This window comes from Heptranchias perlo, chromosome 4 (assembly GCF_035084215.1).
Source record: "Heptranchias perlo isolate sHepPer1 chromosome 4, sHepPer1.hap1, whole genome shotgun sequence".
NCBI classification, from domain to species: domain Eukaryota; kingdom Metazoa; phylum Chordata; class Chondrichthyes; order Hexanchiformes; family Hexanchidae; genus Heptranchias; species Heptranchias perlo.
In genome coordinates this window covers 30471285-30496838 of record NC_090328.1, presented here as the reverse complement: position 1 = coordinate 30496838, position 25554 = coordinate 30471285, and the positions used below count along the sequence as shown (strand labels likewise).

Genomic DNA, 25554 nt, shown 5'->3' with positions numbered 1-25554 from the left:
ATGGCCGGGGTGGGGGGGGGGGGGGCGGGGGTGGTGAGGAATTAAATACTGATAAGTGCTCAACAAATCATTAAATAGAAGAATAGTATTATACAATCTCATACTGGTCAGTATAATGAAATAGATTTAACATTTATGCCTTCATTCTTCCTCTTCTCAGGTGTACTAGCCCAGCTAATATCAATTCCTCAAAAAAAAAATCAAGTTCCCCAAAATTATAATCGGCAAAAAATAGTTAGTACACATATGGGAAGTAATGTTACAGCCACACTGCCCGAGCTGCAGTTGAATTAATTTAGTAAGAAATGAGGGACAGTCAACATGGTACATAAATTTCAGGCTATAAGCAAATCTTATCATATAGTCAACAAGTGCTCAAGCTGCAAATTATTACAATTATAGTGATATGGGCAAAAAGTGCATTAGAAAAATATTATGGCTTGGAATTTCTGCTTTGGGTGCAATTGGAACTTGGGCGCAAAAATTGAGCTGGTGCATTTTATGCTGAGTTTCTGCTAAAATTCATCAATATAACCACAAACATAAACTCTGCCATGAATCAACGCAGTTTAGCAGCTTAACATAATGCAATCGTTTATTTTTAATTGCAAAAAAAATATTCATTGAGGTATTTAAGCGTGGTAACCTGGTGCAATTTTTTATTAGTACAGCTGAAAGAGGGTTGATCACTAAAAATGAGCATTTTTAATAAAGCTGTCCAGTCCTCTGCCTGTCAGTAACCAGATTTAAAGTCACTGAAAATGACAAACTATACCAAAGCATTTCCTATTTTCATTGGTGTACACTAGTCAGTTCCTTAGTAAATTAATATTTTTCAATATCTAAAAATGTTTAAACCATGCCTGCTAGTTGCCTTTGCGCCTAAGAAAACGAGCTTAATTTTAAGATCCTCCTTGAACTGCCACAGGCTGGCGCAATCGATGGAAACTCACCATCCTCGTTGTTTCGAGTGGAGGTGTGGCCAGTTTTGTGGGCGGGGCTAGCTTCAGCATGATTTTTTTTTAAAGCCAGCACAAAACATCGCAGAAACTCGAAATATGCCGAGCACAAATTACGCTTAGCGTAAATCGAAATTCCACAATGTTTTGCGCTGAAAGAGCCAGTGCAATCTAGCGGAAACTCTGGGCCTACATTCTTACGGTCTACGGTTCATTTCTTGACTGTTTTTACCTCCTCCCCATCACCCCTTCTCTCCTGGGATGATTCATACTGATGTATTGGTCTACAGGTGCCTGTATTCTTCTGTTACCTCTCCTAAATGATTACTACTTCATGGATGACCCATGATAGTAATTGTCAGCAGGCTATTTAACAATGGGAAGGGGAACATCATAGTCTTGAGACTAATCCTATTTTCATTGACGTCCACATGTTCACTTCCGCTAGGGTCACTTAATAGCAATGGAATCATTGAATGGTCTCCCCCTACCCCTGTCCTTTACCAGGAACATTCTCCATCACCCTCAAGCCAGATGACCAACCCTGGTTCAATAAGTGTAGAGAGTGTAGAAGAGCATACCGGGAGCAGCACCAAGCATACCTGAAAATGAGGTGCCAACCTAGTGAAACTACAACAGGACTACATGCATGCTAAACAGCAAAAGCAGCATGCTATAGACAAAGCTAAACGATCCCACAACCAACAGATCAGGTTAAAGCTCTGCAGCCCTGCCACATCCAGTCGTTAATGATAGTGGACAATTAAGAAATTAATGGGAGGAAGAGGCTCCGTGAACATCCTCAACAATGACGGAGACCAGTAGGCAAGGGCAAAAGACAAGAATGGACATCAATGAGAACAGGATTCGTTTTGAGGCTGTGATGTCACTCTTCCCATTGTTTTCTGCCAGAAATGCCGAGTGGCCTTCTCAGCTTCTTCCTGAGGTCCCCACCATCACAGCCTTCAACCAAGTCGATGCACTCCACCTTACATCAAGAAACAGCTGAGTGCACTGGACACAGCAAAGGCTACATGCCCCAACAACATCCTGGCTGTAGTGATGAAGACCTGAACTCTAGAACTAGTGGCACCCCAAGCTAAGCTGCTCCAGTATAGCTACAACATGGTCATCCAACCGCCAAAATTTGCCAAGTATGTTCTGTCCACAAAAGCAGGACAAATCCAATCTAGCCAATTACCACCCTATCAGCCTACTCACAATTATCAGTGAAGTGATGGAGTTGTCAACAGCATTATCAAGCAGCACTTACTCAAATAACCTGCTCTCCGATGCTCAGTTTGGGTTCTGCCAGGACCACTTGACTCTACCGCACTATAGCCTTCATCCAAACATGGACACAAGAGCTGAATTCCAGAGGTGATGAGACACTGCCCTTGACAAAAAGCAGCATTACCAAAGTGTGGCACCAAGGAGACCTACTAATCTGAAGTCAGTAAGAATCATTGAGAAATCTCTCCAGTGGCTGGAGTCATACCTGGCACAAAGGAAGATGGTTGAGATTGTTGGAGGCCAATCATCTCCATTCCAGCAAATTGCTGCAGGAGTTCCTCAGGGCAGCGTCTGAGACCCAATTATCTTCAGCTGCTTCATCAATGACTTTCTTGCCATCATAAGGTCAGAGTGGGGCTGTTTACTGATGACTGCAGTGTTCAGCTCCATTCGCAATTCCTCAGATGATGCAGTCCATGCCTTCATGCAACAAGACATGGACAACATCCAGGCTTCTGATAAGCAGCAAGTAACGTCCGTGCCACAAGAAAGTGCCAGGCAATGACCATCTCCAACAAGAGCCCAACCACCTCCTCTTGACATTCAATGGCATTGCCATTACAGAGTCTCCCACCATCAACATCCTGGGGGTCACCACTGACCAGAAACTCAACTGGACCAGCCACATAAATGCCATTAGCTACTAGAGCAGGGTAGAGGTTGGGTATTCTGTGGCAAGTGGCTCCCTAAGCCTATCCACCACCTACAAGGCACATGTCAGCAGTGTGATGGAATACGCTCCACTTGCCTGGTTGCAGTTGCAATAAACACTCAAGAAGCTCAACACCATCCAAGACAAAGCAGTCCACTTGATTGGCACCTCATCCACTAGCCTAAAAATCCACCCCCACCATCACCAGCATACCATGGCTGCAGTGTGTACTATCTACAGGATGCACTCCAGCAACTTTCCAAGGCTTCTTTGACAGCACCTCCCAGACTTCTACCATCTAGAAGGGCAAGTCACCCTCCACGTCATACACCATCTAGACTTGGACATATTGCCTTCCTTCATCATTACTGGGTCAAAATCCTGGATCTCCCTACCCAACAGCATTGTTGGAGCACCTTCACCACACAAACTGCAGTGATTCAAGGCAGGAGCCTACCACCTACTCAGGGCTAATAGGGATGGGCAATAAACACTGGCCTTGCTGGCGATGCCCATACTCACAAAATTAATTATTAAAAAACATACTGGGCTCGCCTCTGTTCCACCATGAGTAACCTGTACAAAGAACAGCTAGTGGCTTTACAGTAGAAATGTTATTCATTATAGACCAATGTTTGAGTACATCCATGTTTTGATTTCACCAAAACATTACCTTTTTAAAAAAAAGGACGTTGACTCATCTAAAATGGAACACTGAAAAAAAGTGAGCACAAGATATACACACAAAAATTTAAGTCAGTTTACTGGATTAAGACTGAAAAGCACTGTACAAATTCTGAGTACAGCTCATTCACTGAACACCTTAAAAAAAATTACATTTCCTTTTTATCTAAGACACAAGCTGTCTGTTGACATTAGTTTTGAGCGCCTCAAATAGTTACTGAACATAGGAGTTGATGCCCACAGCTCTCGCCTTCCTGCCTGCTCTATTCCCCGAGCCACAATTCATTCCCCACCTGATGCTCTGCTGCCTGGCCCACACCACAAACTATGTATAAGTAATGCCATGGGCGATCAATATAAAAATTACAAAATGAAACATTTCACATCAGATAATGAGTGGTACCCAGATACGACCAATGGTCCACAATTTTCTTTAGAACTGGTGTGTTAGACTGCAGCAGATGCGTGGTGTTCAATAGCTGCGAATTACAGACAAAGTCGCTTGCTACAGTAACGGACCCAAATTGTTGGATGCGGATCGCTGCTTCACTGTTTTGATAAAGTTTTCATTTGCACTGAATGAAATATTAAAATGCATGAACTTAGGCCTGAGGTAAGACAGTGCTAGAAGCATTATAATTCCTGTCTGAAGTTGGAAGGGTCTGCAGTTTGCTTAACAGTATGCACCATTAAAACATGACAAGTTGCATCTACTGGGGCCTTGTGCTATGACTGGTAAGTAACAGGAAAAATGCACCATTCCTCGTCAAGTAAAAGCCATTGCTGGAGGATCCAAATTTAATAGGTGTTTGGATAAAGCCAACTGAAGCAGATGGGGTGGTTAGGCCATATACTACACTTAACATTTTTCATTAGCCTTTGCAGAATGTGATTAGAAAAAGGCACCTTCATTGCAACTACAGCAAAACACAAATAGTCTTGCTTTGATGAGGGGGGAAAAAAGAGCTAAATTAATGCCAATAACCAAGTCAACCAACTTACAATTCCATCCTATTATGCCACCTCTTCCCTATCTGTCCCCCTCCCACAGAATTCAAGTGACTGGCAAACAAGAGACATGTTGTCAACTGTAGCTCACTGAATTTTTCTTTTAAGGCTGATGGCAGAACTGTCAAAAGTATGTAAAGGTGACAAAGGAGAAACTAGCTATCCCTATACTCTGATTTAGTCATGCACATTCTGCCTGCTTTGCCTTTTAAAAAAAAACTGAAGGGTCACAAAAGGCTGCTAATACTGGTGTTTCTTCACAGATACAATTGTACACTAGTCTTGATCCATAAGTTTCTGTCTACTACAGGAAGCCCTTTCTATACTGAAAATATCGCACATTAAAATGAATAAACTCCATTCATTAAAAAAACCTTTTAAAGAAATATCCGCAGAGTCAGAGCTAATTATCTATAATTCCTTATGACAGAAATAAGTTAATATTTTTTCATTGTACTGATGCAATGCTAAATGGTCTCAATAATCATGATATGCAGGACAGCCACTGGTATATAATTATATTTTACTTTGAGAATTCTCCTTAAAAGCTTAGTCTGTGCACAGACCACTGTCACAAGTATAATTTTTGACTCTTCCTGGAGTAATCCTTTGATATTAAAAGAGTCATAAACCACTTCAATAAACATCAGCAAACAAGAGAAAATACTGCAACAAGATTTTCTGGGCACAACTGTACTAGGGCATTTGAAGAAATAATAAATTACTTAACATGGGCAGTCTTCGTCATTCTACGAATGAAGTTCAGTCTTCATATACAAGACAGGGATGCCTGCCATCTCAAAAGGGGAAAATCACTACTAGAAACACTAGCTGTTTCAATGTTCACATCAGGCCAAGGGACTCACAGCATTATTTTGGGGTGCACCCACAGGTTCTTTATGCGCAAAATGTTGTTTAAGCCAAGTAAGAGAACTGAAACATGCCAGTCTAATTTTGTACACAAAGTTGTTTAGTGATAAATCAACAATAAAAGGTTACTAACAGCAGAACCACTTCAAGTATAAATGTGTAGCATAAAACATTACAAAATGTTATAAAAGCACAAACTGAAAGTAGCAGAGTAAGCCATTCAGAAAGATGTGGAGATGCCAGTGATGGACTGGGGTTGACAAATGTAAGGAATCTTACAACACCAGGTTATAGTCCAACTGTTTTATTTGAAAATCACAAGCTTTCGGAGGCTTTCTCCTTCGTCACCTGACGAAAGAGAAAGCCTCCGAAAGCTTGTGATTTTCAAATAAAACAGTTGGACTATAACCTGATGTGGAGATGCCGGTGATGGACTGGGGTTGACAATTGTAAACAATTTTACAACACCAAGTTATAGTCCAACAATTTTTATTTGAAATCTACAAGCTTTCGGAGGCTTCCTCCTTCGTCAGGTAAATGGTGTTGTAAGATAACCTGGTGTTGTAAAATTCCTGACATTCAGAAAGAGACAAGGCTGCCCATAGAGAAGCTTTGTACGTGGAGGTTGCATTCAACTTAAAAATAAAGACAATCCAAATGATAAATAATTTACTATTCCTCTTCAAACTCCACATATAAAATAGGAGCCATACACAAAATATTGGAGGGAAATCTCATAAGAACATAAGAAATAGGAGCAGGGGTAGGCCAATCGGCCCCTCGAGCCTGCTCCGCCATTCAATAAGATCATGGCTGATCTGATCCTAACCTCAAATCTAAATTCATGTCCAATTTCCTGCCCGCTCCCCGTAACCCCTAATTCCCTTTTACTTCGAGGAAACAGTCTATTTCTGTTTTAAATCTATTTAATGATGTAGCTTCCACAGCATCCTGGGGCAGCAAATTCCACAGACCTACTACCCCCTGAGTGAAGAAGTTTCTCCTCATCTCAGTTTTGAAAGAGCAGCCCCTTATTCTAAGATTATGCCCCCTAGTTCTAGTTTCACCCATCCTTGGGAACATCCTTACCGCATCCACCCGATCTAGCCCCTTCACAATCTTATATGTTTCAATAAGATCGCCTCTCATTCTTCTGAACTCCAATGAGTAGAGTCCCAATCTACTCAACCTCTCCTCATATGTCCGCCCCCTCATCCCCGGGATTAACCAAGTGAACCTTCTTTGTACTGCCTCGAGAGCAAGTATGCCTTTTCTTAAGTATGGACACCAAAACTGTATGCAGTATTCCAGGTGCGGTCTCACCAATACCTTATATAACTGCAGCAATACCTCCCTGTTTTTATATTCTATCCCCCTAGCAATAAAAGCCAACATTCCGTTGGCCTTCTTGATCACCTGCTGCACCTGCATACTAACCTTTTGATTTTCTTGCACTAGGACCCCCAGATCCCTTTGTACTGCAGTACTTTCCAGTTTCTCGCCATCTGCAGCTTCAGGCCAGCTTGGAGCAAAACCACACTGAAGCACCTGTCCTGATCAGATAAAATTGAGGCAGCAATGCCTTTAGAAAGTATGAAGATTGCTCTTGCTAGTTGCCTCAAAAGTGTGATCTAGGAAAACTGTGCATGTTATTGGCCCATGAGAGTGTCACAGCAAGAGCAGAGAAAGCCTTGGTTGCTGCCCTGCCAGGCAAAACAACTTGTATTTGTAAAGCACTTTTAATGTAGAAAAATGTCCCATTGTGCTTCACAAACATAATCAGACAAAAATAGATGCCAAGGCAAAGGAGGAGTGACCAAAAGCTTGGTCAAAGAGGTGGATTTTAAGGAACAATGAAACAACCTTCAGAACCCAAATTGCATTTAGTAATGAGAGTTCTATAAATGTTTTGATTCCATATGAAATAATCACATGAAGTGGAGCAATATTTGGTAGAGCAGGGATGACCTTTTTCTTTATCAAGGGTGTTGTGACTTGGAATTAAGAGTTGGTGGTTAGTAATACCACTAACATTCAGTTGCATTTTTTTTTAATCCTCTGACAAAACAGGAGTGACACAGCTTAAATAGATTTCTACAAGGAAGAAAGATTGTGTGGAGTGCTACAGAGTACAGTATAGTAGACTTTACAACTGGAAGAGATAAAACCTCAAGAAAGGCAGGACATCTCTTGTGTTGCATTGCCCATATTGCAAGATTCCTACAAATGCAAATTCATTGCAACCCTCAGGATACAAATCACAGCTCTTGAAAGACTTGGTTGTGTTAAGATAAGAAGGGAAGACAAGAGTTTAACAAAGTTATGTGGCCACACCCAACAAAAAGACAGGGGACAAGGGAAGCTGCAAGACAAACTTACAAATAGAGGAAGGAATTGTGCTTGGAGGTTGGGGGGAAGCTGCAACTACCACTTCACTAGAACACCTCCCATGGCAAACAGAGTGCCTGGTAAACAGAGTCGAACAGGTGGCTACAAAAACTCAGAGTACCAAGGGCCTTTCAATAGGAATGGGGCGGGGGCAACACAAGAGGAAGAAAAGATCAGTAATGATAACAGGGAGTTCACCCTTAGAAGGTATGCATGAGAACAGCCAGATGTCTCCCAGATACATGGGTGACTGATCTCAGCTCAAGGGTTGATGATCTATTAAAGGAGTGGGGGAGACAAAAAGCAGCAATTGTAGTCCATGTTGGAATCAGTGACATAGGCAGGTGTAGTCCAGTAGTCCTTCAAAGTAATTTCAGGAAGGTTGGAGAAAGCTTAAAAGATAGGACTGACAAGGCAGCATTCTCTTCTCCAGCATGTAGCATCACTAGTATTTCAGAGACAGGCTAGGATAAAAGATATCAACTCATGGCAAAGAGTGTGGTGTTGGTTTCTAGGGGACTAGAGTGCCTTCTGGACCAGAGAAAGCTTGTACTGACCAGATGAGCGTCACTTGAAGAGTGACTGAAAAAGATACAGGGATATTTCAAATAGGAAGTTGGAGGACGAAGCCAGTACATGTGTACAAGAGAACCAGGAAAGTTTAGATAAGGCGCAACAAAATCAAGTGTACACCATACTACAGGAAATCAATGCTTAATCAAAAAAAAAAAAATCACAGAAAAGGCAAAAGGATAAACAGTAAACATAAATTAAAAGATGAGTGAATAAAGTTGTACACAAATGCTAGAATTGTAAGGGTTTATAGACTATTTGTGGACATCAGGTATAATGAACATTTAGTTAGGTGGAGGGAGGAGGAAGAGCACAAATGGGATTATGATGCTGGAAGAGCATAAATGGTGTAAAAGTGATATAATGCAGCAGTGGAGTCATTGCAATTTATAAATGGCAGGACATCAAAGAGTGCTGGAAAGAGATCCAGCATTTCTGAATGTAGTTAGGGGCTGCTGCATGAATCAACATGTAACAATAGAAGGGACTTGAAATGAGACTGTACTTGACCTAATGCTTACCATTGGGGACATCATAATAGGAGTTAATGCAGGATATAGTTGAGAGTGTGATTGCAGGGTCCTGAGGTTCAGGGTAAAAAAAAAGATTAACAGTAGCAATAGACCAATAAACTTTAGGAAGACACATTTTAGGGGAATTGGACAGGGCTGAAAAAAAAGGAGGCACTGAGGTAACTAATTGGAACAGACTTAAGGGCATTTGCAGAAATGTATAATTAGGAGTAATAGGAAGAATAGTGAATAAAGACCACCAGCCAAAATGGCAGACAAGGACTTTAAGAATAAAGCAAAGACATTCAAATATTACAAGTTTATTATTCTCTATTGTGGATAACATCAATATAAGGAAATCTATATAGTGTAAAAAGTTGCTAAAATAACTTGGAATTGCTAGGGAAATCAAGACAAACTACAACACTTTTCAATTTTTGGGGAAAGGAAAAAAATGCAGGAGTGTCTAGCTTAGGAAATGGGTGTCAAGATTAGTGAAAATGCAGACAGATGAAAAATTGAGTTCTACTGATCCATATTAAATGAGAAAATAGGGATTTCTTAAAGAGAGAATAAGTTAATACAGCTGTTTTTAAAAAAAACAACCATGTGGGACGCTAGATTTATAATGGGGCATCAAATACAAAAGCAAAGTAATACTAAACCTATACAAATCTTTGATGATGCAGCATTTGGAATATTGTGTTCAGTTTTGGGAGCCCTACTTTATGCAGATGTCAAGGCCGTGGAGATGGCGCAGCAGAGATTCATTAAAAAGATACCAGGGTGGAGAAGTGCTTTTTTTTTCTAAAAAAAGGGTTCTTAAGAGAATGGAATACCCAAAAAAAGTGGTGGGAGCAGGATCCATAATAGCTTTTGTAAAGAAAGTAGAAAACTATTGGGAAAAAAATGTAAAATGGTATGGGAAAAGTTCAGAGGAATGAGACTCAATAGCGATACTGTAATGATTCTATGTAAAGCACAGTACAGGGCTAAATAGCCAAGTGGATGTTCCAAGCTAGTTAGATTAAGGTATCATAAAATTAACATTACTACAGAGTTTTTGGCTGAATACTGAATAAGATCCATATAAATAAACTTGGACTGGATGGGATTCATCCTAGGGTTCTTGGAGAACTCATGGATGTACTAGCAGAAATCTTTAGCAATTAGTTAGAAAACAGGGTAGTAGCAGAGCAAGAGAATAGCAAATGTAGTGCTCTTATTTAAAAATGGAACTGGGGGATCCATGTAATCATAGACAAGTTAGCCTCACATTTGTAATCAGTGAAAATTCTAGAATCAATCATCAAGGATAAGGTAGTAGAAGATTTAGGAAGATATAAACTAATTGGTAAGAGCCAGAGATTTACAAAAGGCAAGTAATGCCACTGCAATGTAACAAAAGATGTAGGTAAGTAAGAGAATGTGGTATACTTGGATTTTAGTAAAGCTTTTGATAAGGTGTCTTATAAAATTAGTTCAGAGAATTTGTAGCCATGGTGCAGTGACAGCGTGTGAAGATAGATCAAGTAGTGTCTGGTAAGTATTTGGGTTGGACAGTGTGACAAGTGGATCCCCACAGAGCTGTGTGTTGGGACTTGTATTTATCAACATTTTCCTGTGACCTGTGTCAGATGTTTTAAGTCTCAATCTGCGGACGACACACACACACACCTCAAAATATAAGACAGTGCCTAGCTGCTGCCAAAAAAAATGGCATTTGAGGTTCTATAATAAGATCAAAAGAATTAATCCTGCTATTGTATAGAACACTGATCAGGTCACACCTGGAACATATGCTGGAACCCACATTAGAAGGATGTAGCAGAGAAAAACTACTAAACTAACTATAAAACACATGAGGATAGAGTCAAAGAACTTGGATTCTTTTAATTGGAGAAAAAACTCAGGTTTTCAAATTAAAAAGGCTCAGGGATGCAGAGGATCAGTCAGGGCTATTTGAATTGGTACAAGGAGGCAGAAAAAGGAGATACAAGAAAACAATTAGCCTTAGACAGGATGCAAGAAAACATAACTAACAGTCAGTCAAATAAAAACAGAAAATGCTGGAAATACTCAGCAAGTCAGGCAACGTCTGTGGAGAAAGAAACAGTTAACTGAAACGTTAACTGTTTCTTTCTCCACAGGTATTGCCTGACTTGCTGAGTATTTCCAGCTTTCTGTTTTTATTTCAGATTTCCAACATTTGCAGTATTTTGCTTTTGATTAACAGAGATCAGTTTTTGGAATTGTTTACTGGGTGGGAGGTTTGTGGGGGCAAGTAACAGGTTTCCAAGGTAAAGTTGGACAAGTATCTTGAATAGAAACATCAATGGTTACAATAGGGCAACAGGAAGGCAGACTAAATGGACTTATGCTCCCTCTAGCATAGAGATTTTCTAAATATCTACAGAATAGGGTAATCCCTGTATACATCACCCCAGGTGCTTCCTTCTCAATGGAAGAACAATTGGTATGAAACCCTTGGTAATGTGATTTCCTGAGACAGATAACATTTGTAAATTTTAGATATGAATGCAAATGGGACTTAAGAATAGCCCTACCTACATGTCAAACAAGATTTTTTTTAAATTAAGGAACAAAGGTGAAAGGGTATGGCCCAGTGTTGGTAAAACAGAGAGTTAGGTAAATCAAGAGGTAGCAATTAGCTGATTCCAAGCTTTTGAAGGGGGAAGGTGGGGGGGTGGGGAAAGAGGCAGAAAGAGATGGGATGAAATGAGTACCTCAGTTTAACTCATGGAAAAGCATGAGAGAATAGGAGACTATTGAATGAGTCTAGATTTTTAATGCAGTGAGGATGTTGGAAGGGAGAAATATCTGTAAAAGAGTTAGGAGAAACTAGAGGAAAATAAAAACAATAAAATAGAGAGAAACAAAAAAAGGCTGCAATAGAAACAGAGGTTGGAGGCTAGAGATCACAAACTTTTCCCATTAGCTTTGGCTAATTGGTAGCACTCACACCTGAGTCAGAAGGTCGTGGGTTTAAGCCCTCCAAAATGGACAAACTATCTGTCAAGGGAGGCTGCAGCCATAGTCCCTTTACTTCCTGTGCCCACCACTGGCAAGTGTTCTACGTTATGCCTGTATTTAGCAAGGATGCCCAAGATCAGTGGGAAAGGAGGATTAACTGCACAGAACACAAACTGAGATAGCTAGAGGCCAGGATTAGTTAGCAATGATTTAGCTAACTTCTTGCGAGTCCTAAAGCAGAGTTCTGACAGATTCCAATAATGAGTAGGTGGAAGGAATTGAAGAGGAGTTGTGAAAAATTCAAAGGTTGAGAATAGATTTCTTAAATCCAAGTACCATCAACCAGCCAACAATTACACTGAAAACGCAAAGTAGAACCTGGGCCCAAGGGAATGCAAACAACTTGTATTTATATAGCACCTTTAACGTAGTAAAGCAGCCCAAGGCGCTTCACAGGAGCATTATCAAACAAAATTTGACACTGTGCCACATAAGGGGATATTAGGACGAGTGATCAAAAGTTTGGTTTTAAGGAGCATCTTAAAGGAGAAAGAGGTAGAGGGGGAATTCCAGAGCTTAGGGCCTAGGCAGGTGAAGACACAGCCACCAATGGCAGAGTGATGGAAATGGAGGATGCGCAACAGGCCAGAATTGGAGGAGTGTAAAGATTTGGGAGGGTAGTAGGGCTGGAGGAGGTTACAGAGAGAGGGAGGGGTGAGGTCATGGAGGGATTTGAAAACCAGGATGAGAATTTTTAAATTGAGGGGTTGCTGGACCAGGAGCCAATGTAGGTCAGCGAACACAGGGGTTATGGGTGAACGGGACTTGGTGCAAGTTAGGATACGGCAGAGTTTTGGATGAGCTCAAGTTTACGGCGGGTGCAAGGTGGGAGGCTGGCTAGGAGAGTATTGGAAGAGTCGAGTCTAGGGGTAACAAAGGCACAGATGAGTGTTTCATCAGATGAAAATTCAGATAAACGCATTACCTAGTGTAATATTAGCCATAAGGACCAAGAAAGTCGCAAGTTCGAACCCCGGTCTGTGTTAATCTTTCTGATCTTAGCAAGGGCAGCAATAGGGGCACTAGCATTAGTCTTAGTGTCCCTGGCTAGGGAGTAGCAAAAATCAACCAAGATTCTCTATCCCGTTGATAGAGTAACTTCTATTGGGATTCAGATGAGGCTACGATTGGGCTCAGTTTTGATGTCCTCCTGGTTGACACTCAGCATCTGGACTCACATTAAGAATGGTCACTTGGTACTGGCACTAGAGGGCTGTTGGCATAGGTGGAACCAATATCTTGGCATGGATGAGTGCATTTAGGAGAGGCAGGGAGAAAATTGGAAGGCGGTTTTTGTATATACATGGCCCCTTAGCACATCTCTGAAATATCTCAAGACAGTTCACAACAACAACAACTTGCATTTATACAGTGCCTTTAACATCCAATATCAAATCAGAAACGCAGAATAGTGTGAAAAATGAGTGAAACAATTCTGAAAGCAGAAGAGCTACCAAAACACTGATCCTAGGACTGCAAATACAAAAACCTTTGTTGAGACAACAGGCAGATTTGTTGTCAGTGGAGCAAATAGAACTAAGAAATAAAGTTGCAAGTCAGCAGAACATGGTGGTGGGGGAGAAAAAAAAACAGGGTTATCACCTCACCTGAAGTATGAAAATTTAAAAACAGTATCACTAGCAATGTTATTCTTCATGCAATTATAGCAATTTCTGCTTTATACGTAGTGTTCAATAAATGAGGGAAATGAGTTTCCCAATGGCTCATTTAGTTAAGAGCAATGTTCATTGTGGAACTGATCCATACAGAGCAGAAGTATTCTAGGTTAAGTCACTGATTTGCTTCTAGTTAACTAATCTCAGCTGGAACAGTAGTGGGGGTGCTGTAATTGGTTTTGGTGTCCTCGGGCTGGGATGGAAGAAAATCTGACACTCCTGATTCCTATCTAGTGATTTTTGTTCAAAAGCATGTATGTGAATTTCAAAGTGAGGACAGGATTGGGCTTAGTTGTGGTGCCCAACACAGTTGAATAGCATGCTGGCATTTGATGCATTCGAATCATACATTAGGAATTGCCACTTATGAGAAGTACTGGAAAGCAGTGAGCACCACTGAAATCATATCCCTGTACAAGTTAGCAGCTATAGAAGGGCAGAAAGTTGGTGGGGTAGGGAGGAGGCTAGCAAAGAATTTTTGCTAGCTACTTGGAATTAAAACACTCAACACCAACACTATTGTTCCATAACTATAAAGTGAATCCATAATTTTAGTCTGATCAACTGGCGCAGCATGGAAACACAGTGTTCTTTTCACATCAATATAACTGCCCTGTAGATGATTTCTAGCTGATCTCTGCCTCACTCCATGGTACAAAAAGTGATGAACAACATTTACAAATCTACCCTTTTTAATGTGAATGGTTACCTAGGTATTTAAAGCAATCATCTATTCATTTAAATTTATAAACTAGATGTATTAAAGATCAGAATTATGCAATAAAATGAGTTTTGCATAGAGATTATACTTTAAGCAACTGACATTTAAATTACAAGTTAGTACCCATCCCCTGTTTATCAGCATTTTCATCTTCAGAATTGGGCTAAAGTTTTTAAAAAGTGAATCTGTTAAAGAAAGAGATACCTTTGGTCGACCTGAATCTCAATCACACTAGCAGTAGCTGTAGTTACATCTACAATCTACTGAAAGCCAATTCAGTGAAATTAATATTCCCCATTACTATAAATCAAAAACAGGTTTAATAATCAAATCCTGTACCATAGATCATAATTTTAACCAATGGCAAATTTAGCTGCCCTTCTTCCCATACTATACCAATAACTTGATATATCCAAGCTGCTTATTGTGGCAAATCAAAAAAAACTTTGGCGAAGTTGTTATCCTTGTAAATCTGTAATTCCAGGAAACTAGAATTGTGTATTTTACAGGAGGGGTGGGGGGAAAGAGAAGATGCTGGGTTCCATTGATCTTTCTCCCCCCCCACCCCAGGACCAACAGGTTGATTTGCTTGTGTCAAAAAATTAATGAAAAAAATTGGAAATGTTGATTCATATCCAGTAAACCAGTCTTTTTTTGAAGGAGGTGTGGAGAAAAAGGATATGTGAAGTAGACTTTTAGCTAAAGCAGTTAAACAGACCTACAAAAACAAGTGAATGCATATCTGATTAGGAATGAGAGTGTTAGAAGGAAAAGGTCAGTTAGAGAAAGTTAAATGCTGTGTGGAAAATTATAGTTACTGAGCTGCTGTAGCCATGGAAATGCTATGCCAAGGAAAACAAACGCAGGTGGTAATCTTAGACAGGTATTCTGAAATTTTGATCGCAATTTCAGAGTGAGGGGGGAAAAAATGTGGTGACAAGGGCCAAAAAGCACAGAAACTCAACTGAGGAGTTTAAATGGATTGGGTAGAGCCCTAATTTAAGCATATTACTCATGGTCTGTTGAAGGGAATTGGCTCCACAGTGCTGGAGCCACCACCATTACAGAAAAGGTTGGAAACTAGGGAGCACAGCAAAGCTCGCCGAACATTTTAAAGGTCTGTTGTACTTATTTCTGTGGGGGATGGGAAGCTCAACTACAATTTCATATCTTCAACCAATATTATGAGGCTCTTGGACTATGTGAGCTGAAGGAAGGCCTTTTCTTTTCCAATTTTCACATGGAAGACAATCCTGGTTATTTTCTTTATAGGACAATTTTCTGACCTTGTACTACTGGCAGGAAGCCTAGGCTTCCGAGAGTGCGTATGGGAAATTCAGGCATGCATCATGGATGACTTTTTCTGATTAGTGGTTGGAGCAGTGTCCGCTCAAATTTAGGATCTGCACTCCCAGTGCACGAGATTCCCTGCTGGCGGTTAAAGTCGGAAATTACCCTGTATAACTTCATTGCAGTATGTCTTTTTCATTGGCACCAATTCCCATTACAGACGAGCAAAGGCTTAATTTCTATTACAGCTTCATTTTTTTTTTGTAAAAGACATTTTTTCGTCTGCAGACTTTTATGCGATGTAGTTTCTTGGCCTGGAGGAAGCAGATAGGGACCTGATCAAGGTTTTGATGCTCTGCGGGTTTATGAGAATGCCTGTGATAACCAGTCCTCTGATTTTCCTTCCTTGTAGAAGTATCTCTTCTACTCAGAACCTTCTTACAGCATATTCAGAGATTAAGAACTCTCCATTTGGTGAACTGTGGACGTAGCACATTAGAACTTCAACACATGGTTCACCATGCCGCCATTCTCTCCGCGCCCCCCCCCCCCCAACAATATAAATTTTAAAAAAGACATTGTGACCACAGTGGAGATACAGTGCTGCATTTTGAAGCATTAACATGCAGTGCCATGGAATGGGAAAAGCATGTCAGAACTCAATTGGATAGTCCACTCATGTCATCAGAGACAAACCAGCTGAAGAGGTGCTGAGCAGAGATACTCCATAGGGTTGTAGGTAGAAAAACAGTCACCCATTCTCAAAAAGAAAAAATATAACCTAAATGGTACAATTTTAAAGGGGTTGCAGGAATAGATACAAGGGGTTCACATACACAAATCTTTGAAGGTGGCAGGACAAGTTGATAAGGTTGTTAAAAATGCCTATGTGATCCTGGGATTTATAAATAGAGGTATAGCGTACAAAAGCAAAGAAGTTATGCTAAACCTTTATAAATAATTGGTTAGGCCTCAGCTGGAGTATGGTGTCCAATTCTGGGCACCACACTTGAGGAAGGATGTCAAGGCCTTGGAGCGGGCGCACAGCAGATCTACTAGAATGATACCAGGGATGAGGGACTTCAGTCATGTGAAGAGGCTAGAGAAGCTGGGATTGTTCTCCTTAGAGCAGAGAAGATTAAGGGGAGATTTAATTAAGAGGGGTGTTCAAAATTGTGAAGGGTTTGATAGAGTAAATAAGGAGAAACTGATTCCAGAGTCGGTAACCAGAGAACACAGATTTGAAATAATTGGCAAAAGAACCAGAGAGGAGATGAGGAGAATTTTTTTTTTAATGCAGCGAGTTATGATCTGGAATGCACTGTCTGAAAGGGTGATGGAAGCAGTGTCAATAGTGACTTTCAAAACGGAATTAGATATATACTTGAAAAGGAAAAATTTGCAGGGCTATGGGGGTGGGAGGCTGGACAGCAGGGAAGTGGAACCAATTGGATAGCTCTTTCAAGGAGCCAGCACAAGCATGATGGGCCAAATGGCCTCCTTCTGTGATGTATGATTCTATGACTCACTGTCATCTCAAATTCAGGTTGCAATTTGAGTGTTGTAATTAAATCTTGAAATTAAAATTATTGTATATTCCTCAGTCTTTGAATGAAATTCAAAGTACAGCAGCCAATTTTGTCTTCACCAACATTCATCTCTCAGCCACCAGGTTAACTGGCTATGATAACCATTTGTTGGATCTGGTTTTTCCACAAAATGGCTGCTGTGTTTACCAACAGAACAAATGAGGGAGGTTATTCAGCCGATCTTACTTCATCCAACCAAACAGATCCTGAAGTCTCTCTTCCCCAATGCAGCATTTAATTGTTCCTTAAATGGTTTGAGTCTGTACCTCAAAAAGCTCTATTTGAGTCAATTCTATATATTGATGACCACAGTGTGAAGAACTACCTAAAAGCTGTAAATTTACCTTTTACTAAATTTGAAACTGTGCCCCCTTGTCTTACTCATAATTTAAAGTAATTTTACATACTATCTTTTATGTCTCTATCCCAGATACCACCTTTCAAGGCTGAAAAGCCAAGCTTTCTCCAATATTTGCTCATAACTCAGGCAGTTGACACTAAGGATCAGCTTTATGGTTATTCTCTGTACTGCTTCCAGTGCTCGAGTATCTACCACGAGTCTCAGTGACCAGAACTAGACATTGTAGACAAATTGCAATCTGTGCAGAGCACCACACAGTTTGATCGTGATTTATTTCCTGCTGTTTTGAATATATATTTCACATTTTATTGGCTTTGTTGATTGCTGTTCTGCATTGTTGGACAATGCACTTTAAAGCAATTCATTATATGTGAAGTGTTTTGAGATATTTCTAAGATAATAAGACACTATATAACTGTAACTCTTGTTCCTGCACAGAGATAGAAGCTACTGGATGCCACATCTGAAAAAAGGAGGCCTGCTTCCAGGTTGAGGCAATTCTGGCTAGATGTTATACCTGCCAAATAAAAGGTCATTTCAAGTTTTGCTGGTGTTTTTAAAAAAAGTTATCAACTGTTAACACTCATCCGGTTGTCAAACCATCTCTTGCTAGAGAATGGTAGTTCCAGCCTCCTTTTTGGCAGGTCTGCTGCTCAAAATGCTGGAATTCTCAACTAAGTAGAATGACCAAGATCAACACAACAGTTCTAGCTGCAGTGTCCAAAGCATCCAGGGCTCACTGTCCAAAATGTCCAGGTTGGCCCATACTTACTGGATGAAATTTGTGTAGTTTGCTTGTGTACAGATTTCAGTCTGCAAGCCTCACAAAACTGTCATATGCATCTGATGTGTTGAACAGTTTGCACATTTTTTCCTGCAGGTATTAGAGCTTTATCTAATGCAGCTGAAGTATCAGAAATCAAACAAAGACAGATGATATTCACAGATTTTGAAATCAGGAACTGGCATTGGCCAGTGACTGATAGAATCAGCAGGAATTGAACTGATTGAAGTAGATTGGTAACTTGAGAGAGAAGAAAACTGCTTGGAAAACTCTTGCGAACAAGGAAAAAAACTTTGCTGCAGAACTAAAAATAAATAGACTGCAGGAAAAATTTTGCCCTGTAAGAGAGAAGAACCAAATGTTAATTGTATGATTTATATCAATTAGTGTCATTAGTGGGTATCAATTGGGGACTCTCTTGTATCCTTTTTATAAGAGCTTAGCTAGGGTGTACTGTGTAAGGGGAATCTCTGAATAAAGGTTGGAAGCATCTAAATGCCAGGCTCTAGTATTCTGTCCTTCACCACATACCAATCCCATTTTAACGCCAAAGACTTCAACTTTTTGATGAAGGGGAAGATCTACACCAGTGAGAAGAAAAAGAAAAGAAAAGGCCCTGAGAAAAAAAAGGTTATATATAGCAGAGTGCCACATGGTCACCTGACTTGTACCTGAAGTCTTAAAGCAACAGCATTTGCAATTGATTTTCTTGCATGAATGAATGCATGTGATGAGTTTGTTTCTTCTCTCCTCTCCCCCACCTCTAAGGTGGCGACTTATACCAATGTACAGATCTACAGGCAAAAGCCTTCCATATATCAGGTTATCAAAGTAGTTGAATTCTAAAATATAAAATTTTGGTACAGTGGATTATTTTGTACAGATGTATACACCAGAATTTAATAACTAATTATATGATTCCTTCCATATTCAGATAGTTATGGCAAACAAAAATTAGGAAAATGAAAAGGTTTTAATTTCTTGGAATTTTAAAACAATTATATATAATTGTGTGAACAGTTTTCACTTTATTTACATCCAAAATATCCATTAACTTGTTTTGTTGAATAAACTTCCTGCACTTTTCATCTACAAGCTTTCCTACGAGTACTGACCGTGTTCCATTCTTCTGTTTCCGTTCTGAAACATACTCATTGCCTCTAGGTTGAGAGCACATACACCACGCATGAATGCTTTTTTCATTGAAGCAGTATACTTGTCCTTTTCAGCTAACAACCGTCTTATCTCTGCTCTCGCTCCTTCCAGATCCTCGTTCGACTAAAATTTCAAATGAAAAAAAGTGATTGGAGAACAAAACAGAACTGCAATTTTCAACAATGCATAATATCTATTTACACAGTCTACATTTCAGATCACATTGTCTAATTGCAATATCATCTCCCTGTTAATAAGCTCTTCTTTCTTTTCAAGTCTCCAAGGTCCTTCAAATGAACTTTTTAAACAGAAGTCAGTCTTTTTGTTCTTCAAATTTTTACCATACATACAGCCATACTCCCAAAATATAAGCATGTACTTAACCCTGCCCCCCTCCAACCCAAAAAGAACATGATATCAGTTTAACAATTTCCACACTTTTCCTGGAGTGTTTCAATTCGCTTTTAAACAGTTTGGGATCCAAAATTATAACATGCTCCTTGCAGATTATCCTTGTTTTTCCCCCTTTTAATGCTCATCTTAGCAGGAATGGAGATCATTTTCTTGTATACAAAACAAATGCATTAATAAATATCCACATTTCAATTGGCTAGTCACAATGAATACTTTTTGACTTTTTCCTTTTCTAGTTTCAAGAGAAGTGGCTTGGGGGGGGGGGGGGGGGGGGGGGGGGGGGGAGAGGAAAAAGAGTGGGTAAGGGAGGGAAGAATCCTACTTGTCTTTCAGATCATCTCCAGACACTGATTTTCAAGTCTGTTGAAAGTGGAACATCAATTTTGCAGACATATCCCATCAGTTGTATATTACTGTGTGGTTGGCTATTGGGGCGGGTCTTGGGTCTGTTTACCCCTTAATATACTATTGGCTTCAAAACCAAGAAGGGGGGGGGGGGGGAAATTTCTACAGGGGTTCTCCTGATCATCCCTGTAACATTGGTGGAAGAGCAGCAGAGAATCCTGGAAAAACAGCGTAAAGGCTGAAACGAGTGTACAAGTAGGGAAATCCACGTGGAAATTCACAGCACCCTTTCCTCCCCCCCTACCCCGCCAAATGTTTTGTGTTAGACACATGTGCATTACTGAGTCCCTGCTGATAACTATATTCGCACATTTATACCTCCTGCTTTGTGCAAAGAAATTTTTTCAAGTTGTTCACTGGTACTTACTGCGTCGAGCTTTTCCTCGTAGTCCCTGGACAGCTCAATACAGACCTCCTCAGCCCTGGCTTGGCATGCTTTTTCCACCCTGTCTTTCCATTCTGCTTGCACTGCTGATTTCCAAGCTGTACACACTTTCTTCATCAGACAAAATCTATAATGCTTGTCAGCCAGGGCATTTGCATAATCCTTGAACAGATGAGCCAGAATTATTACTACTTAAACTGTGATTGCAAATCAATAGTAAATAGTTTCTAAAATTACACCAAATTACTACCTATATAACTGGTACCACTTTATACCATGACAGAGCCTTGTTTAATGCACTTCCACTTCAGACTAAAGGAAGAGCGTGGAAATACATTCAAACTATTTAACACCTCAGTTGTTGTTGTAAGCTAAACTGTTCCAATTTTACAAACTATTGCAATGTTAGTTTTCAAATTGGACTTGGTCAATGAAAAAAATTAACTTCCATCACCTGTTTTGCATCATTTTTATAAGCTCTGCCCTTACAGCAAATCTGCCTTTCCCCCCCCCCCCCCCCTTTGTTTATTACTGTTATCTCTTTTTTTAATAACAATCCACATCACGTAACCGATTGTTAAACTGGGTAGAGTAAATGCAGCAATTGCTAATCCTTTTATATGTAACATTTCCTCAGGCACAAATTGATTTTCATTGTATAAATGGAGTTTTACTTAGTGGAGATAATCAGCTTAAATAGGATTACTTCATTTCAAATAAGAAGTCTAAATTAACTAGCTTCAATTACATTACAAATTAATGCTGGAATCTCATACTCAACTAGCCAGGGCAAATTATTCTTACAATATTGACGAGCTGAAGGTGAGCAGTGCTTTGAAACTTGCTGCAGCTCTTTCCTATCCTGTGGAGAAACTGCTTATTTAACAAAATATATGATTTAAATTAGAAAACAAAAAACAGAAATGCTGAAAATAACAGGTCAGTCAGCATTTTGAGAGAGAAAAGACAGCTTAATATTTCCGATATAACCCTTCTTCAAAACTGAGAACAGTATAAACAAGCATTTTAGTAAAATTGGGAAAGGAAGAGGGACAAAAAGGGAAAATACAAAAAATGATATTCCATTCACAGATGAAATTAAGAGTATGAACAACCTGCTTAAAAGATAAACATGTAATTGTCAGGTGGTCTTTTATCATCTCAGTGACTGAAAAATAAAAAATGTGCAAACATCTAAGATGGCAAGAGCTCATCCAAGGAAGACTGCTAGAAACTAGGGCAAACTGGATTAGAAAAAGAAAGCCTGCAAATACAGGTCTAAAGTCAAAACTGAAATGTTGGAAATACAATCTGAATTCTGCAAGGGAAAAAAAAAGGTCAATACAAAGAGCGCAGACACCCCACCCACCCAACTGGATATGTTCTGACAAAGGGTTTATACCTGAAATGTTAACCAACGTGCCCTCCCCTTGGACATAGGTATGTCAACACTAAGTGTGCAGACCCAGAGGTGGAGAGGGTATGGAAGATGTGGCCAGCGACAAGGGGAAGGAAGCTGTGCTAATTGGTGATAGATAATGAGATGGAAGGTGTGAACAAGGGATCCCGTTGTTGTTAAGGGAAGGGGTGGGTGAAAGCAGAGGCATGGAAAATAGACAGGAAAATGATGCAGTTAAGAGTCCTATTGAAGAAAACCTCAGCTGAAGATAAAGAACATTTCAGAAGCTCTGGGGTGGAAGGTGTAGTCATCAGAGTAGACGCAACAGAGACAGTGAAACAGAGAGAAGAAATCTTTACAAGAAGCAAGGTGGAAAGGAGCAAGCATTTGTGCTAGTCAGTGGGCTTGTAATAGATATTGGTATAAAAGCCCATTGTTAGAGGAAAGAAAGTAGAGATAGAGGTAAGGATAAAGGAAAATGGTCAGAGATGGATCGGATCAGGGTCAGTGTCAGTGTCTCTCTCATCTATGGCTCTTCACTTCTGAATTTCTCTATTTCTGGCAATTAAATTTGGAAGATTAGGGGAGGTAGCCAAAGGCACGACTGCATAGATAGGCTTGTGAAAGTGGGGTGAGCTGCAGCAAGGTAGAAGGGTTCAGGTAGAATTCTAGAAGGATGGTGGGGAGATAGACAATAGTCCAGACTCTAGAACAGACTCCTTGAGCTGGGATGTAGGGCTGGAAGAGGCTGCAGGTGTATGATACTGGAAGCCCATGAAGGGTATTTAAATATGTGCTGGGAAATGGGTTATTGGTGGAGATTGGTGAGGACTGAAATGATGAGTGAGTGGAACTTACAATACAATAGGATGCATTGCTGTTGAAAGGAACATTGATGCAATGCAAAACCTCCAGCTGGATGACACTTGCATTGTTGGGTTTGTCACCGTATAAAACAATGGGCCGGATTTTGCTGAGTGCCAAACGAACGGTGCCAGATGCTAGTTAGACTTGCACTTGCCCACAGACTTTCTAGGGGGTTTTAGCAAGTTATTGTCAGCCAAACAGCACAGCGCCCTCTACAGGGCATCTGGGACCTTTGTGAACAGGACAAGCAACTGTGTATCTCCTTAACCAATCAGGTTGCAGAATCATTAATGGGCAGCATAGTATGAACAGGGAAATGTCAGTTAGAATAGCGAATTCAATGTCAAATCAAATACAGAAAGCGAAACAAAGAGGGAAAGAAAGACTGGATTAAGAGGGCGATGAGACAAAAAAGTAAAAAAAAATTTACTTGAGATTTAAAAAAAATCTCCAATAATTAAAAGCTGAGGGAATGAGACGCTACACTTGTAAAAGTTAATTCAGTGCCACAGAGTTTGTTTGGCAGTATTTAAGACTTGCGCTATTAAAAGGATCCTTAGACGAGACTGGACAAGCCCTAACTTTTTTTGGTGAGTTTAGTCCGTGTCTACGAGGTAAGTGCAGGAACTTTATGCCATTCAATACATTTGAATGGGGAGCCAGATGTCTAGATGCCATTTTCGGGAAGCTTATGAGGAACGTCACATCCCAGACAGCAATTTTCGCATTTTTGCTTTTAACTGCGCATGTGCAGTTGCTGGAAGCTGCTGTCCGATTTGCACATAATAACTGTTAGCCTCACTTATTTTCACAGCAAAATCTGGCCCACTGAGTTAGGAATGCCACCATATTTTAGGGGTGAAGGAAATCTGGCTAAATTTTATTTGTACAGTTGTTCAAAATAAAAGTCATTTCTAAGACAATGTACCCTAAAATACCAATCATACTCAAAGCCCAATCAAATGTATATTAATTCATACTGTAACAGACAACTAAATTTTAAATATTCCAAATTAAATAGCTGATTGATCTTTACATACTAACCCATCTAACATAGATGTCATGTAATAATAGATTTGAACAATGCATTGCATATGAGCCCTAACAATTCATTATTTTAGGCACTGAAATAGGCAGTTCTGAAAAGCATTTCACTTAATAATTTATTCGGTTCACTCTGATGCTTCTTGATCTGCCGTACATTTTTACCATTTTCTGGTTTTAATTCAAATAAGCCATGTGGAGTGAACAAAAATATCGAAATCATATAGAAATTTAGTGATTTGTAAGTAATATGTTGGAAGTTTTGAATCAAGCACAACAGTTTTATTGATGTGAACTACTGCATGCTCTCTCTGGTTAATGGAATATACAGATTAAACACACATTTTAAGTGATTTATTTTAGAGATGCCATGTTGATGAATAGCATACCCAATTCAGGTTACTGGAGATAAATTTCATGATTTCTTTAACAGAATTCTGCACAAAATGTCTTCACTCTATCTGCTTAGGATCATCAGTTTTAAAGTCTGAAATGGAAGTTCACTTGATGGCTCAATGAGCTTATCCAATTTTCATACCAAGTATCGATACAAATAAAACTGTCAGTGTCCTTCACATCAAAAACTTGAAGGCATGTCTAACATAATGTCTTGTACAATGACAAACCCAATAAAAGATCCCATTAGTAAATTAAATTAACAAGCAGAGACATCATCATCCCAGAACAGATTACTGTAGCTATAGAAATAGACATTTTTATCTGAAATTCCCTTAGTGGAGCAACTCCACTGCCAACTTTCATGTATTGCACTTAGCCTTGCATCCAGATAATGAATGAGCTGTGTTGTTTCCCCTCCCAATCTCTCCAACTGCATCATTATTGGTCTTGGTGTGACACCACTTCCACAGTGATGACATGACAGTATGCAAACTGGACTGGTGATCTATTACCAACAAAAAAAGCCAATTCACCCAATTTATTTTTTTTAAAATCACAATTGGAAGGACAGTGACATCATAAGGTCATTGGTGAAGTCAGAAGAACTCTGATTAGAATAAAACCTTTAGCTCAGAATACAAAACAGAAACTAAAAAGGGAGATGCAGACTTATTACAGCCTCAATGCAGGTTCACAATTTAAATCTATTTCCCAACTCTTGCCAATTTTCTCCCCATTGCTCCTGAAGGCATTTACTCCTTGCTGTTATATATATGCGCTCTTCCAACAGGGGCCATTGGACACTTATCAGGAGTGGGAATGCTGGTTGTTTTCTCCCTTCCTAACCCAGGGGTACAGAGCCCTGCTACTGCTGCCATGGCGGAGAACATCTAACTCTGCACAGCCTGAGGATTGAACCCACGAGGCAAGCTAATATGGAGCTTTCATTTTAAAATGTGAAATTGCTGATACAAGCACACACTTTTGTAGAATTCCTTTACAGAAACCAAGTTCTTCAATGTCATAATTATGTATGTTCTACATTGCCACATGGTGAATTCTAAACTGTCTG

At 39.8% G+C, this 25554-nt stretch overlaps 1 protein-coding gene across 2 annotated transcripts in view; it reads right to left on the bottom strand.

Moving 5' to 3' along the window:
• Positions 1-25554, bottom strand: part of poc5 (POC5 centriolar protein homolog (Chlamydomonas)) — a 94077-nt gene that overhangs the window by 32351 nt on the left and 36172 nt on the right. For both annotated transcript variants that reach the window (XM_067982696.1, XM_067982695.1), the window contains 2 exons: positions 20756-20935; positions 19530-19692 (listed from right to left, as the gene is read on the bottom strand). In XM_067982696.1, the coding sequence (XP_067838797.1) occupies positions 19530-19692; positions 20756-20935 (343 nt within the window). The remainder of the gene's footprint in view (positions 1-19529; positions 19693-20755; positions 20936-25554) is intronic.